General features: G+C 46.0%; 1 protein-coding gene across 3 annotated transcripts in view; it reads left to right on the top strand.

Annotated features, from left to right (window-relative positions):
• Window positions 1–15,659, top strand: part of LOC102293136 (receptor-type tyrosine-protein phosphatase gamma) — a gene marked incomplete at its 5' end in the record, with an annotated part of 174,559 nt that overhangs the window by 17,460 nt on the left and 141,440 nt on the right. For all 3 annotated transcript variants that reach the window (XM_042228107.1, XM_042228109.1, XM_042228108.1), the window contains 1 exon segment: window positions 4,234–4,329. In XM_042228107.1, the coding sequence (XP_042084041.1) occupies window positions 4,234–4,329 (96 nt within the window).

Raw genomic sequence — 15,659 nt, 5'->3', positions numbered from 1 at the left:
TCCTCAAAAATACAACTTGCCTAATAATTCTGCACTCCCTGTAGACGCAAAAAAGACACAAACACAAAGCGAAGGACCCACCGAAGCATCAGAATCAGTGACCTGTCGGCTTTCAGCCCCAACGGCGTGTCCGTGTACGGGCCGTTGGGTGAGAAAGCCAAGAAAGAGAAAGCTGATTCTGATGCTTCGGGTCCGGTCTGTGTTTACCTCTTTGTGTGGAATCTGTTTACCTGCTCTCATTTGCTGTTTGGTGGTTGCTGAGATTCTGGCATTTCTGGCAGAATACATTTATATATTTAAAAGTCGATTCAGGATTTCATGAATCGATATCACTTTATTCAAGCTACTCACCTCCCTCTTCCACCTGCACTTTCAAACGTACACACAAAGGACTATGGGACAACTACAGGAGCACGGCCAATCATAGAGGTGCCGCCCCTGACTATCTCTGATTGGGACACACGATAGGGGCATGATTTGTGTCACTTGTTGACCACACGGAGACTTTCAGAGTTTTTTTTTTCTTCTCTTTCTTTTCATCACAGGCAGCACTGCCATCAAGCTCACTGCCTGTCAATTTGTGCATTTGCATTATTTCCATTGTGTGGCTGCAGTTGGCTATTGTTGCTGAAAGTTGTGCTTATTTTAGTGTCATCGAAAAGAGTAGTTGTCTCTGTCAGAGAGTGCCTGTGTCCTGTTAACAATAAGTGGAGCTGGGAAAGCTGAGACGCTAACAGCTTTTTATCTGGTGCTTTGTATATGCACATTGTGGATAAGCCGATGGTCTGTGACTAAACTGTAAATGGATGGGAGAATTAATGTTTCAATGAGATTCAATCATTTACTTCAGTCAATATCATGAGCATGAAAAAGAAGTTGTTTTTTTTTAAATAGCCCAATTTTCTGTTGCCTACATTGTAGAGCGTGGCTTTGCTTCCAGACCTCAACAGGAACATTAGCACACTCGGGGATTACAATGTGATTCAGCCAATGGAGGAACCATACAATCTTAGTGGCTTTAGGGAAAACTGACAATAATTTCTATTGAGAGCTCCAGTAGATTTTCTTAGTGTACAGGCTGTGATCAGCAGTCCTGCTGCTGCAGCTGCTCTGAAGTTTACTGCTCTTTGTGAACTTACACAACTGAATTCAATAAACCATCATGTTACTGTGAGCCAAACTGTTTATTTAATTCATTTAGTATGATTTATTTAGCACCAAATTACAAAACAGTAATTACCATGAGGTGCTTTATATTGTAAGGCAGAGACCTTAAAACAATTCACTGCACTAGACTACGAAGTGTTAATATACATCAGTTTTTTTTGCAGGATGTTTCACAAAATGAAAAATCATAAATTCACATCATGTGCAGATTTAATATCTGATTTTAAAAATGAGAAACTACATGCTTTAAATTAGCAATTTATCAAATGCCTCTGAACACTGCTCTTCTTCTTCTCCTGTCCTGTCTTTCTTACATCTTTCTCCATCTCTGATTGAAGTCAGCTCTCACTCTTTTCTGTCTCTGAACAGAAGCTGGATTTTTAGCTACTGTGGCAAATACGGTGTGAAACAAGCTGCACATAAACACTGTGTTTACTGATATTTGTTGAGCTGATACAAATGTAGCATTTGAAATTATGTGCCCCTTATGGCCTGCATGGTAAATGGCCTGCATTTGTATAGCGCTTTTGTAGTCCCTAAGGACCCCAAAGCGCTATACACTACATTCAGTCATTCACCCATTCACACACTTATTCCTTATAAAGTATTACTCACCTTATGCTCGCTCGTCTTCTGTAGGGATAGCTAGATACTTAAGTATCGCGGCCAGAACTTCTGAACATCTGCATTCCCACCAATGTTGTGGCACTCCAGACTATGGTGCCTGAATCCCCTCAGTGAGATCATTGACAAGACTGGCTACGGATACCGACTACGGAATGGAGCAGTTGTCAGCCACCTCCTCTACATGGATGACATCAAGCTGTATGCCAAGAATGAATGAGGATATCCTTCATAAAGATAGCTATAACTTTTGATAGAAGATCAGATACACGTATATATGGCTTTATCTTATAGAATTCAATATCCCCTGTTGAGCAAACAGGTTTTAAAGCCGTTTGAGCTAAAATTTTCAAGTTATTCACAAAATGAAAACGTATACTTTGTTTCGTGCGAAAACGCCATTCAAATGCATGTAACAGTGAGAAAAGCACTGTCTTGGCGAAAGAAAGCGTTTTTGTACAACTTCATAAAGATAGCTATAACTTTTGATAGAAGACTCAGATACACATATTTACGGCTTTATCTTATAGAATATACAGCAATATACAGCAATGAGATTGGAATTTCATTCAGACTGGAAAAGTGTAGTCGGATGATAACAAAGAGAGGGAAGGTAGTCAGAACTGGGAGGATCGAACTACCAGGAGGCAACATTGCAGACATAGAGGACAGCTACAAGTACCTGGGGATCCCACAGGCAAATGGGAACCATGAAGAGGCCGCTAGGAAAGCTGCAGCCACCAAGTACCTGCAGAGGGTCAGGCAAGTCCTGAGGAGTCAGCTGAAGGGTAAGAACAAGATCCGGGCCATCAACACCTACGCCCTGCCTGTGATCAGGTACCCTGATGGGATAACAAGCTGGCCAAAGGAGGAGATAGAAGCCACTGACATCAAGACAAGGAAGCTCCTGACCATGCATGGAAGGTTTCACGCCAGGTCCAGCACAGTGAGGCTTTACGCTAAGTAGAAGGAAGGAGGCAGGGTACTGGTGAGTGTCAGCACCACAGTCCAGGATGAGACAACAAACATCCACGAATACATCAGTAAGATGGTCCCAACCGACCGCGTGCTCAGTGAAGTCTATCACACCAGGCAAGACCCCAGGTGCAGGCTATGTAAAGATGCCCCTGAGACAATCCAACACATAACAACAGGGTGTAAGCTAGCAGGCAGGGCATATATGGAACGCCATAACCAAGTGGCCAGCATAGTGTACAGGAAGATCTGTGCCGAGTATGGCCTGGAAGTCCTGAGGTCAAAATGGGAGATGCACCCTAGGGTGGTGGAGAATGACCGAGCTAAGATCCTGTGGCACTTCCAGATACAGACGGACAAAATGGTGGTGGCTAAGCAACTGGACATAATGATGGTAGACAAACAGAAGAAGACGGCCGTAGTGATAGATGTAGCGGTTCCCAATGACACCAACATCAGAAAGAAGGAACACGAGAAGCTTGAGAAATACCAAGGGCTCAGAGAAGAGCTCGAGAAAATGTGGAGGGTGAAGGAAACAGAGCCTTCATTAGGAACTCAGCAACATTAGAGGCCAACTAAGGATCTAACAAGGAGATGCTCTGTCCACACTGCTGTTCTGCATAGGCCTGAACCCTCTCAGTGAAGATCATTGACAAGACTGGCTACCGACACTCACTACGGAAGGGAGCAGTTGTCACCCACCTCCTTAACATGGTTGAAGCTCGATGCTGAGAGTGAACAAGACATTGATTCACTGTTCCACACCACCAGGATATACAGCAATGTTATTTGGAGTGGAGAAGTGCAGTCGGTAGTCGGATGGTAACAAAGAGAGGGAAGGTAGTTAGTGTGATCCTCTCAGTTCTATCTGAAGGCAACATTGCAAACCACCGCAGAACCACTATCCAGGATGAAACAATGAACATCAATGAGTACATCAGGAAGATCGTCACAACCAACTGTGTGCTTAGTGAACACCTCAGGCAGGAGAAATCCCAGAAAGAAGAGGAGCAAGAGGAAGAACCATGCAAGGACAGGTCCCTGCACAGTATGTACCACCAACAGATAGAGTAAGTGGCTGGCATCCAGAAATCCTACCAGTGGCTGGATAAAGTTGGACTAAAAGACAGCACAGAGGCAGCACGGGAGCAAGCTCTAAGATCCAGAGAGGCTGTGGTCTACCACACCAGGCAAAGCAGGCAGGCTGTGTAAAGATGCCCCTAAGACAATCCTTCACATTGCACCAGCGTGCGAGATGCTAGCGCACAGGACATACATTGAACATCATAACTAAGTGGCCAAAATTGTATATAAATCTAAATATATATTTCATGGCAGCTTTGGGTGTCTGTACACCTACAACATGTGAACTGCTGCTATACCTCCTGAGCCACAGCACCATAAATTAACATGGTTTCACTAGTTTTCTGTCTCACAAACTAATGTCAGTTTTTTCTTTTTCCACAGATGCAGATCTACATGTATAACTCAGATGACTTTGAAAGTCTCACTGCAGCACTCAGAGAGAAGAGAATCATTGCAGCAATGGCTGTTTTTTTCCAGGTAGGAAAAGGTTATGTTACTTACTCGAAAGATGAGGTAGATTTCAGTTGTGCATGTTCTTTCTTCTGGGTTGGGAATTTATCATTAATATTTTACAGGAGAACTCACTGCAAAAAGAAAATTCTGTCAGTACAAGCTTTGTACTGACATATCAGAGGTTGTTGATACAATAACACACTGCAGACATCTAGCAGACTGTCTAACATTATGTTACAAGGGACATCTAAGCCTTGTGAACTCATATTGCAACTCCAGCAACAAGATGCAGTGACCCAAAGTGTCACGGTTCTGGGTCTGTTGGACCCAGTATTTTGAGTTTATTATATTTCGGTTTAATTCTGCTTCATGGATTGTTTTCTTATTCTCATAGTGATGATGATGATTATTATTTCTTGTTTCTTTTATCCATGCTTAAGGATTTGTTCTCAGTTATATCTCACGTTTAGTTCAGGTTCCATGTGTCATTCTCTGTCTGTCTCTCAATGTAAAGTCTGCATGCTTGTTTAGTAATTCATGTTTCCTGTTTTATGGTGAAAGTCTTTGTCTTATGTTAGTGTGTGCAGCTTGGTTCCCCCCGTCTCGTTAACCCTGATCTCTCCCAGCTGTGTCTCCCTCCTGTTGCCCATTCGCTGATTACTACCCTGTGTATATTAGCCCTGTGTTTTCCTGTGCTCAGTGTTGCGTCGTACCATCAGATTATGCCTGTGTGTTTTGGTTCTCCATATTCCATGGTCACTTCATGTTTTGTTTTCGTACCAGCAATAAAGCTGAGGTTTTTGAGTTTAAAGTTAGTGTCTGAGTCCTGCGTTTGGATCCTCCTCTCCGCCTGCCCGCACACAGAGCCCTGACACAAAGTCTCCATTTCAACTTGTGTTGAAAGTGTGGACTTCAAACAATATACCAGCCATGTAAAACCACAGTTATGATTAAAAATACACGCAATGTTTCTGAAAACATATATGTTCCAGCCATATGTTCTGCACACCCGGGTAAAGAGAGGGGCTGAGCTGGGGGAGGCCACTGGACAGACCTGGTGCTCCTAAACGTACAGTGAGGGTGTGCTGGGAATGTCTAGCAGAGGCCCCAGTCCGCCCCAGATCTTCAACGCACACCTCCGGCAGAGCTTCAACAGCATTCCAAGGGAGACTGGGGACATCTGAATGAGTCTGAATGGACCATGTTCAGCACCTCCATTGCCGAAGTTGATGCACTGAGCTGCGGCCGCAAGGTGGTTGTTGCCTGTCATGGTAGTAAACCCCTGAACCAAATGGTGGACACCAGAGGTGAAGGGAGCCACCAGGCTGAAGAAGAGATTCTGGCAAACCTTCAGGCGACTCAGGAGGGGAAAGCGGTGCTCTACCTGTACTGTGTATAGTGCGGGTGGAGCACTGCTGACTTCAACTGAGAAAGTTGTTGGGCGGTGGAAGGAATACTTCGAGGACCTCCTTAATCCCACTGACACGTCTTCCATAGAAGAAGCAGAGTTGGATGACCCACCAATTTCCAGGTGTGAGGTCACTGAGGCAGTTAATCAACTCCTTGGTGGCAGAGCCCCTGTGGTGGATGAGGTCCGCCCTGGATTCCTGAGGGCTCTGGATGTTGTAGGGCTGTCCTGGCTGACACGCCTCTACAATGTTGCATGGACATCAGGGGCGGTACCCCTGGACTGGCAGACCGGGGTGGTGGTCCCCATCTGTAAGAAGATGGACCGGAGGGTGTGTTCCAGGGGTATCACAGCCTCCCCGTTAAGGTCTATGCCAGAGTGCTGGAAAGGAGAGTCCGTCCATTAGTGGAATCTCAGATACAGGAGAAACAATGCAGTTTTCACCCTTGTCACGGAACACTGGACCAGCTCTTTATCCTCTTGAGGATACATGAGGGTGGATTGGAGTTTGCCCAACCAGTCTACATGCGTTTTGTGGACCTGAAGAAGGCATTCGACCGTGTCCCTCGGAGTGTCCTGTGGGAGGTGCTGCGGGAGTATGGGGTGTCTGGCCCATTGCTACGCCATTCGATCTCTATACAACCATTGCAAGAGCTTGGTTCGCATAGCCGGCAATAAATCAAACTCGTTCTTGGTGGGTGATGGGCTCTGCCAGGGTTGCCCTTTTGTCACTGATTCTGTTCATAATTTTTATGAACAGAATCTCTAGGCGAATTTCTAGGCAAAGCCAAGTGATGGAAGGCTTTCACTTGGGTGGTCTCAGAATGTCATCTCTGCTTTTCGAAGATGATGGTTCTGTTGGCTTCATCGGTTGATGGCCTCCAGGTCGCACTGGAATTAAGCGGCGGGAATGAGGATCAGCATCTCCAAATCTGAGGCCATGGTTCTCAGTCAGAAAAGGGTGGAGTATCCACTTCGAGTCAGGGACGAGTTCTTGACATTCTTCACGCACACCCTTGCATTATACATGCTTATCTTAGGCAGTAGTATCAGAAGGTACATAATACATTTTCACTGCTGCGCAGTGGATACCCAACTTTATCTATCCATCAAGCAAGACCTTTACACCTGCTGTTTATCTTATTGACACACATGAATTCGATAAACTGCATTTCAGATAAAACTGAGGTTACGTACGCGACCCTAAAAATCCTTTAAATATGGTGCGTTTTTTTGGCCTTTTTACAGCTTTATTTCAAAGGGTACATTGAAGAGTGATAGGAAAGCAGGGGGGAGAGAGAGAGGGGAAGACATCTCAGCCATGCGGCATATGGTTGCCTGCTCATCCCATTGTGCTAAACCGTGTCCTTAAATATGGTGTTTAACTAGATGTGTACTCTAGATGGCATTACCTTGGCCTTAAGTAACATTGAAGGATATTCTGGTCAAAAAATGACTTGAAGATTCTTCAAGATCCTTCAAGTCATTGAAGAAAATAAAAATATATGTTTAATATGCAAACTGGTTTCTTGCATTTGAGCAACAGCTCCAAAATTAGAGACATCTTGTCTTGCAAAACTATTTCATGTGTTAATTACTTCTAGCCTGGACAACTGTAATTCATTTTCAGCAAAAGCAATTGATACAAAATTGTAACCCTACTTACAGTTTTTAAGCAAGAATGACCAAACTCTCACTAGGCCAGTATCAGATAATCTAAGAGGTATAAACATCAATAATGAAGGACCACACCAGGATAAACAGTGGATAAAATTATATATTTGACACACCGCAGCTGCAAATAAATATACTTAATACAATAAAATAAAATACAAAATATCTCTTGTTCGGCGGTCCTCAAAAGGGCGGTTCGGGTGGCACACAATACCTGTCGGCAGTGCCGCATGTGGTGCTTAACCGAAGGAACCCTCAATTCCCCTTCTGACACAGAGAGAAGCAGGGTCTGGTACCCCAGGGAGGCCGCAAATGGAGAAACTCCAGTGGCTGCCGACGTGCTAGCATTATGGGCATATTCAATCCAAGCCAGTTGATTGCTCCATGACGATTGGTTGGAAGAGACTACACAACGTAGCATCGCTTCGAGTTCTTGATTAGCTCGTTCCGTTTGCCCGTTAATTTGAGGGTTGAAGCCGGAAGATAAGCTGACCCCCAGTTCCTTACAAAACTCCTTCCATACCCGGGACGTGAACTGGGGACCCCGATCGGACACTATATCTTGGGGAACACCGTGGAGACGGAACACCTGCTGTGTCATAATCTTGGCAGCTTTCAGGGCTGAAGGGAGTTTAGGCAGAGCGATGAAATGAACAGCCTTCGAGAAGCGATCGATGATGGTCAGGATGACCGTGTTACCAGAGGGTGGGAGACCAGTGATGAAGTCCATTGTGATATGAGACCACGGGCGTCTGGGTACAGGCAATGGACGAAGGAGGCCGGCAGGAGGTGAACTGGGGGCCTTGTTACGGGCACAAACAGGGCAAGCCGCCACGTACTCCTGAGCGTCCTTCCCTAAAGTTGGCCACCAAAACAAATGTTGCAGAAAGGCAGTAGTGCAGTTTTTACCTGGGTGGCAGGCGAACTTGGCCGTATGGGCCTAGTGAAGGACCTTACTTCGGACTGCCGTGGGAACAAACATCCTCCCCTCTGGACCTGTCCCTGGATCAGGTTCTGACAGCTGAGCTTCCTTGATGATCCTCTCTATCTCCCAGGTCAGAGCCCCCACAAAGCACGAGGAGGGCAGAATGGGTTTCTCCTTCTCTTCAGGGTCAAGATCCAGGGTGAATTGATGTGATAACGCATCCGCTTTGAGATTGAGGGAGCCGGGTCTGTAAGAGATTGTTAAGTTAAACCGTGTGAAAAATAGAGCCCACCTGGCCTGCCGGGCGTTCAGTCTCTTGGCTTCTTGGAGATAGGCTAAGTTCTTGTGGTCTGTCCAAATTACCACTGCCGAGCCAATGCCGCCACTCTTCGAGGGCCAGTTTTATGGCGAGGAGCTCCCGGTCTCCAACGTCATAATTGCTCTCTGCAGGAGATAAACGTTCAGAGAATAAGGCACATGGGTGTAACTCTCCGTTTACCTGTTGGGATAGGATTGCCCACACGCCTGCGTCCGAAGCATCCACCTCCACCAAAAAGGGTTGACTGAGGTCCGCCTGCACCATCACCGGAGCTGAGGAAAAAGGTGTCTGAGTTTCTCAAAAGCTTGTTCAGCGCCGGGAGACCACTGGAACGGCCTCTTAGGAGAGGTTAGTTTGGTGAGGGGCAAGGCGACTTGACTGAAATTGCGAATAAACCGTCGATAGAAGTTGGCAAATCCCAGAAACTTTTGCAGATGCTTACGGTTCTTGGGTTCGGGCCATTCCACCACCTCCTTTACTTTCACTGGGAAAACACGAGGATGTCGTCTAGATAAACGAAAACGCAGTGATAAATGAGGTCTGGTAAAACATAATTTATCATGGCCTGAAAAACAGCTGGATCATTTGTGAGCCCGAATGGCATCACCAAATACTCAAAGTACCCAAGTAAAAGTACCAAGTAAACGCCGTCTTCCACTCATCCCCCTGGCGGATCCGAATCAGATGATAAGCATTGCGGAGATCAAGTTTTGTGAAGATGGTTGCTCCCTGAAGGAGTTCAAAAGCAGAGGTGAGTAAAGGAAGCGGGTATTTGTTCTTAACTGTTATCTTGTTTAAACCTCGGAAGTCAATGCAGGGGCGGAGTATCTTGTCTTTCTTCTCAACGAAGAAGAAACCTGCCCCAAGGGGAGAGGTGGACGGCCAGATTATCCTGGTCGCCAGTGAATCTGTTATGTAGCTCTCCATTGCCTCACGCTCTGGTTTCAAGATACTGTACAGACGGCTAGTGGGCAAGGGAGCGCCGGGAAGCAAGTCTATCCCACAATTGTATGGACGATGGGGGGGGGGAGAGAGACTTGGCCTTTTCCTTACTGAACACTTGGGCTAGGTCGTGATATTCAGCCGGAACTGTAGTCAAATCGGGTGAAGCATCTGGTGACGACTGACTTGTGTGCATCTGGCTAGCTGTAGAAGAACGTAAGCACTGTTCATGACACTGAGATCTCCACCCAGTTATCCTGCCCTTCCTCCAATCGATCTGCGGGTTATGGTGTTTGAGCCAGGAGTAACCTAAAACTAGCGGAGTGTGAGGAGCCTTGAACAGGAACAGGCTGATTTGTTCAATGTGGTTGCTGGAGAGAGAGAGTGTTAGATCTGTAGTGCGATGGGTGATGCTAGCTAAGGGGGCACCATTAAGAGCCGCCACCTGGAGGACCTCTGGTACGGGTTCAACAGTTATACCCAACTTCTGGGCCAGGGCTTCATCAATTAACTTGAAAATTAACTTGGTGGGGAAAGATGTTTGCGGTGACACCCGTCAATATCCCCACGGCTACTGATTCGCAGCCTCTTTTCCCGACTCTGGGCATTTATCAGCAGAGGAGAAGCAGCAGCTGTGCTAAGAGACGGTCCGGGCGGCAGAACATTAGCTGCGGCCCCAGGTGGAGTTAGCAAAATTTCTTTTAATTCAGTGACCAGCTGCCGCAACTCAGTTTGTTCATCAACAACGTGTTTCATCATTTTTTCATGGCGTTCCAACATCTCACCTTGAATCGAGAGTTCCCGCAGAACCGGGACAGTGTCCGCTGGATCCATGTTGATGGCTGGAGTATTCTGTTAAGGATGGTGAGTTAGCGAACCCGGACGCGGACCTCTCGTTTAAGTTGAACAGTGTCTTTATTTACAGTGAAGCCAAAACCAATCCACAGTTATCCACAGTGCAAGTCCCTTCAGTGCTCCTCTCCTCTTCTCCCTTCGTGTGTCCACAAATCTCCTGGAATTCAGTGAAGTCTCCCCTTCCGTCTCTCCGTCTCATTCGCTTCCTGGGAAAAAGGCAAAACAGACACGATTAGCCGCCCCGGCGCGCGAACACTCTCTTTAACACTCTCTGAGCTTGAGTCACTACCAGGCTTGGTGCAATACTCCAGCGCTGTCTGTCACTCAGCCACACCATTAAATAGTCCTGCCACGGTGGTGGATAATTGGCAGCAGCTGGCGAGGAATCGGTCGCAGGTGAGGCAGCTGAGAGTGGCAGCGCTTCCGGGTCGGAGGTCTCTCGTTGCTACGCGACCGCGTAACACTCGCAGAGGCGCGAGAGAGAGAAGAGGACAAACACACACACACAGGTCGACCGGTCGGGGCATCGTCCAACTCTGACAAGCCTCTGAGTAACACACTACATGTGTGGTCATATGTTGTGAACTGTAATGACTGGAGTGCAATCAAAAAGCCTAAGCAGAGAAGCCCAGACCTTCCTCTCCCCAGCCACCTCCTCCAGCTTGTCCGGGGAACACCAAGGCGTTCCCAGGCCAGCTGAGAGATATAATCTCTCCTTTGTGTCCTGGGTCTGCCTGAGGGCCTCCTCCCGGTAGGACATACCGGGAACACCTCACCCAGGAGGCACCCAGGAGGCATCTTTGTCAGATGACCAAACCACCTCAACTGGCTCCTTTCGATGTGAAGGTGAGCCCCTCCTGGATGACCGAAATTCTCACCCTGTCTCTAAGGGAGAGGCCACCACCCTTCGGAGGAAGCCCATTTCCGCCGTTTATATCTGCAATCTCGTTGTTCGTTTTTGGTCACTACCCACAGCTTTTGGCCATAGGTGAGGGTAGGAACGTAGATTGACCTGCAAATTGAGGGCTTCGCTTTTACACCCAGCTCTCTTCACCAAAACAGACCGGTACAGTATCCACAGCACTGCAGCTGCACCACCAATCTGTCTGTCAATCTCCCACTCCCTTCTCCCGTCACTCATGAACAAGACCCCGAGAAACTTAAACTCCTCCACTTGGGGCAAGAACTCGTCCCTGAGCACTCAACCCTTTTCCGGCTGAGGACCATGGCCTCAGATTTGGAGGTGCTGATTCTCATTCCCATCGCTTCACACTAGGCTGCAAACCATTTCAAGGCGAGCTGGAGGCCATCACCCGATGAAGACAACAGAACCATCATCCTCGAAAAGCAGAGATGAGATTCTGAGACCACCCAAGTGAAAGCCTTCCGCGACTTAGCTACACATAGAAATTATGTCCATAAAAATTATGAACAGAATCGGTGACAAAGAGCAGCCCTGGCAGAGCCCATCACCCAACAGGTTGCATAAGTGCATCGGAGCATAAGTGGAGATGACGGTCAGGACCTGTTCCCCAACGCGGAGGCACAGGGAACAAACCCTTTCATCCACTGGGAGAAACCCCAATATACAGGCAGCAAGCCGAGGGGATACCAGGATACCCACCCCAGCCTGCCGCCTCTCACCAGGAGCAACTCTAGACGAGACAGAGTCCACCCCCTCTCCAGGAGACTGGTTCCAGAGCCCGAGCCGTGCGTTGAGGTGAGCCCGACTATATCTAGCCGATACCTCTCATCCACACGCACTAAGTCAGGCTCCTTCCTCACCAGAGAGGTGACATTCCAAGTCCCAATTGCCAGTCTTGGTAGCCGGGGACCTCCGGCCGCCACCCGGCTCACAATGCACCCGAACCGTACAGTGCCTCCTGCCTGCAGGAAGATGGGCCCATGTCCCTTTTTTGGGCTGTGTCCGGCCGGGACCCGGCCACCAGACACTTCCCCTGGGGCACCCTCCCCAGGCCTGACTCCAGGTAGGGGCCTCGGTAACTCTATCCCGGGCAGGGTGAACTGTTCCCTCTGTGGTCTTCTCATAGGGGGTTTCTGAATCACTCTTTGTCTGGTCTCTCACCCAGGACCAATTTGCTATGGGAGACTCTACCAGGGGGCAAAAGCCCCTAGACAACATAGCCCCTGGGAACGCTGGGATACACAAACCCCTCCACCACGATAAGGTAGCAATTTGCGGAGGGGTAAAATTTGATTAGAAAAATGCACTGCAGGTAAAAACCATGAGCCGTAATATTGAATCACAAGAATTAGTTATACTGCTAAATTCTTGAAAGATAATTCACCAAAGTCAACAGTTATCTGAGCAGCCATCCAGATTCAGTACAAAATATAATCTAAACTGCTAAAATTATTCTTCAATGAAACAATAAAAAAGTTTACTTTAAACATTTTTAAAAAGTGCATTTTATTAGCTGATACTGGAACTATAATTCCAATATTTACATGAGACTTGAACTCATTAAATCCATATCAATTTTAAATTGTTTAAGAGCTTTAGAGCTAGAATAGTACGTAAAACAAAAGCAGTATGTAAAACAGAAGTATATCTGTGCCACCATGTACATGTCACATAAGCCACTAAAATGTTACTTCTGTGAAGGTCACCAACTTTCAAAATAGATAAACTTGGATGGATTACCGTGAGAGGAATCACTGTAGAAAGAGAGAGACTTTTTATAGGGAAAAAAATATGAGGACATGTCACATTCTATTGTGGTTTCTTTTTTTTCCTCTAATTTGTCACTGCATCAGCCTGTCCCTGGAGAGAAAAATGGAGCTTTAGGGATGAATGAATAGAGAGAGAGAGAGAGAGAGAGAGAGAGAGAGAGAAAGAGAGAGAGAGAGGTACATAATTTGAAAAGGGAGAAGTGGATGGAAAGAGAAATTGGGAGTAGGACATTGTAAAGGAAAGCACTGTGGCTGAGGATTTAAGGGGACGAGCCTGTGGGCCTTCAGAGACAAGAATTAATAATAAAACTCTAATTCCCACTGTCCTCCTTTCTTTTTTTCTTGTCCTAAATGAGTCTGTCTGCCATAGTCTCACTGTGTCTTTATGGTAGCTTTGAATTCTCTTTATCCACTTTCCCATTCATATAGCCTGTTTCTCTCACCAGGTGTTTATTGTAGTTCCAGTTCTTAACTTGTTTAGTTGTTTGAAATAACTACACAATTTATGTTTTTTGGGTAAGTTTGAGGCTTTCTCACGTTGCCTTACAATTAATTGTTTGCCATTTCTTTTCACGGGCTGCACACATATTGAAGTTGTACAGGTTAATGAAAAAAAAAAGTATTAGTGGAATTAGGGGGATGAGTTCTGCTGGTGGTTTGTGAAGCAGGTGATGTACAACATCTTTAACATGTTTTTGTATAAAAGCCACAATCAAGATGATGATACATTTGTTTTAATTTAGCTATCATGGTTTGGTTGTGCTCAGGAATAACTGAACCCCAATAGAATTTGTAAAGAGAAAGTGTAGGTACTGAGCATCAGGGACAGTTTAGATTGAGGGATTGGGGAGAGCAGCCACCTGATGCTGGTGCCTCCATAAGCAGCTCTGTATAGAAACAAAGAAAAGGAACCATCATGTAAGGACAGAGCCATGTATGGCATATACCAGTAGTAGATAGAAGAAGTGGCTGATATCGATAAATTCTTCTAATGACTGGACATAGATGGACTGCTCTGCCATGATTAGATCATGGTAATAGGAACAGGTTCCAAGCACAGGATCAATAGAGGCTGGGTTCTACCACAACAGACAAGACCTTGGAAAAGATGCCCCAAAGGTGTTCCCTGGCCAGCTGAGAGATCTTTGCAGCGTGTCACCCAGGAGGTAGCTAGGAAGCATCCTAATCAGATGCCCCAAACACCTTAAATTGCACCTTTTGACGTAGAGGAGTGGCATCTCTACTCTGAGTCCCTCTTAAATGACTGAACTCCTCACCAACTCATTTCTGCCGCTTGTATTTGCAACCTCATTTCCGCCTCTACTCAGAGGTTGAAAGGCAAGCCAACGCACTACAAAAGTTCTCTTGTGCCGTGCCCAATCCTAGTTTTAGATCAGCCCTTTGAGTATTTAATTATGTCCTATTTTGGTCTACCAGTTACCTTTAAGTCTGGTAGTCAGTACTTTTTGACTTTGATGTGTCAAGCTATTTGTTATTCAGAGTACTCTACCTGTGTTTTTGTGGGATTTTTCAATATTCTGGCTTCCTCCACTTCCTCCACTCATCATGCCTGTGTGCCATCCTGGCCTGTCTCCCTGATGGTTTAAGAGACAAAACCTGCGCTTTATGTAAATACAAATGTTTCTTATTTGGTGGAAGCAGTTGAGGGGGAGGGCAAAGGACCAAGAAATTAGGGTGGTTTACAGGCATGTTGAATAACTGAGGCTTTAAAATCCAAGCCAGAAGTCTGAAGCTCTTGAACAGCTGGATGAGTGTAAGCACAACCAGTTGGTTTCATTTTGTGATATCGCATCACAAATGCATCTCATTGAGCAGAGTTGGAGGAAGAGGTATAGTACATGCTAGATAATAGCATAGCATAATCATCTGGCTCCAGCTGGGCATCTCCATATTTACTGGTTTAAATCAAAAAAAAGTTTCCACATTTTGACCATACACAGATGTTAGAAACCTAAATAGTGGGAGGTTGTGCATTGAAAGTAAATTGTCCAGCCCAAAGACGTTCCACCTCCTGTAACAAAAAAGGAACAGTTCCCTTAGTATGGGTAAGTACTATAGAAGTTTTTGTAGGAACTTTTCTGCCGCTGTAGCACCCCTCACTGATCTCAGGTCAGTGAGGCATGTCAAAGGTCAAAGGTCAGATTTGTTTAGTCACCCAAGGGCCAGTGTTGAGAGGCTTTTTTTCATTCCAGAAAGTTCAATGTATATGACTTCAGCGTATCTGTTGTTGAGAATCAGACCATTGCATTGATACATTCTGAGGTGGGTATTTCATAATGTACACTGGCCATAAACCACGATGATGGTCAGAGGGGTGATAATGATCCATCTCTGCCTGCTTAGTCCTTCATCTTTCTGTTTGGTGTAGGAGACAGGCTGGCTATGAAAGGCAGGTGTTGAGAGAGGTTGGATTGAGAGAGAGACTGTACCGCCATAGGATTTAGTAAAGGGAAAAACTAAAAGAAAATAATCCTATGTAACTACCAGTGTTGGAACTAACGCGTTATTAAGTAACG

This window comes from Haplochromis burtoni, unplaced genomic scaffold (genome assembly GCF_018398535.1).
Source record: "Haplochromis burtoni strain Fernald_Lab_line unplaced genomic scaffold, NCSU_Asbu1 Contig_304, whole genome shotgun sequence".
In the NCBI taxonomy this organism is placed as follows: Eukaryota; Metazoa; Chordata; class Actinopteri; order Cichliformes; family Cichlidae; genus Haplochromis; species Haplochromis burtoni.
Note: the sequence above shows the minus strand (reverse complement) of the source record. Positions and strands in the feature narration are given on the sequence as shown.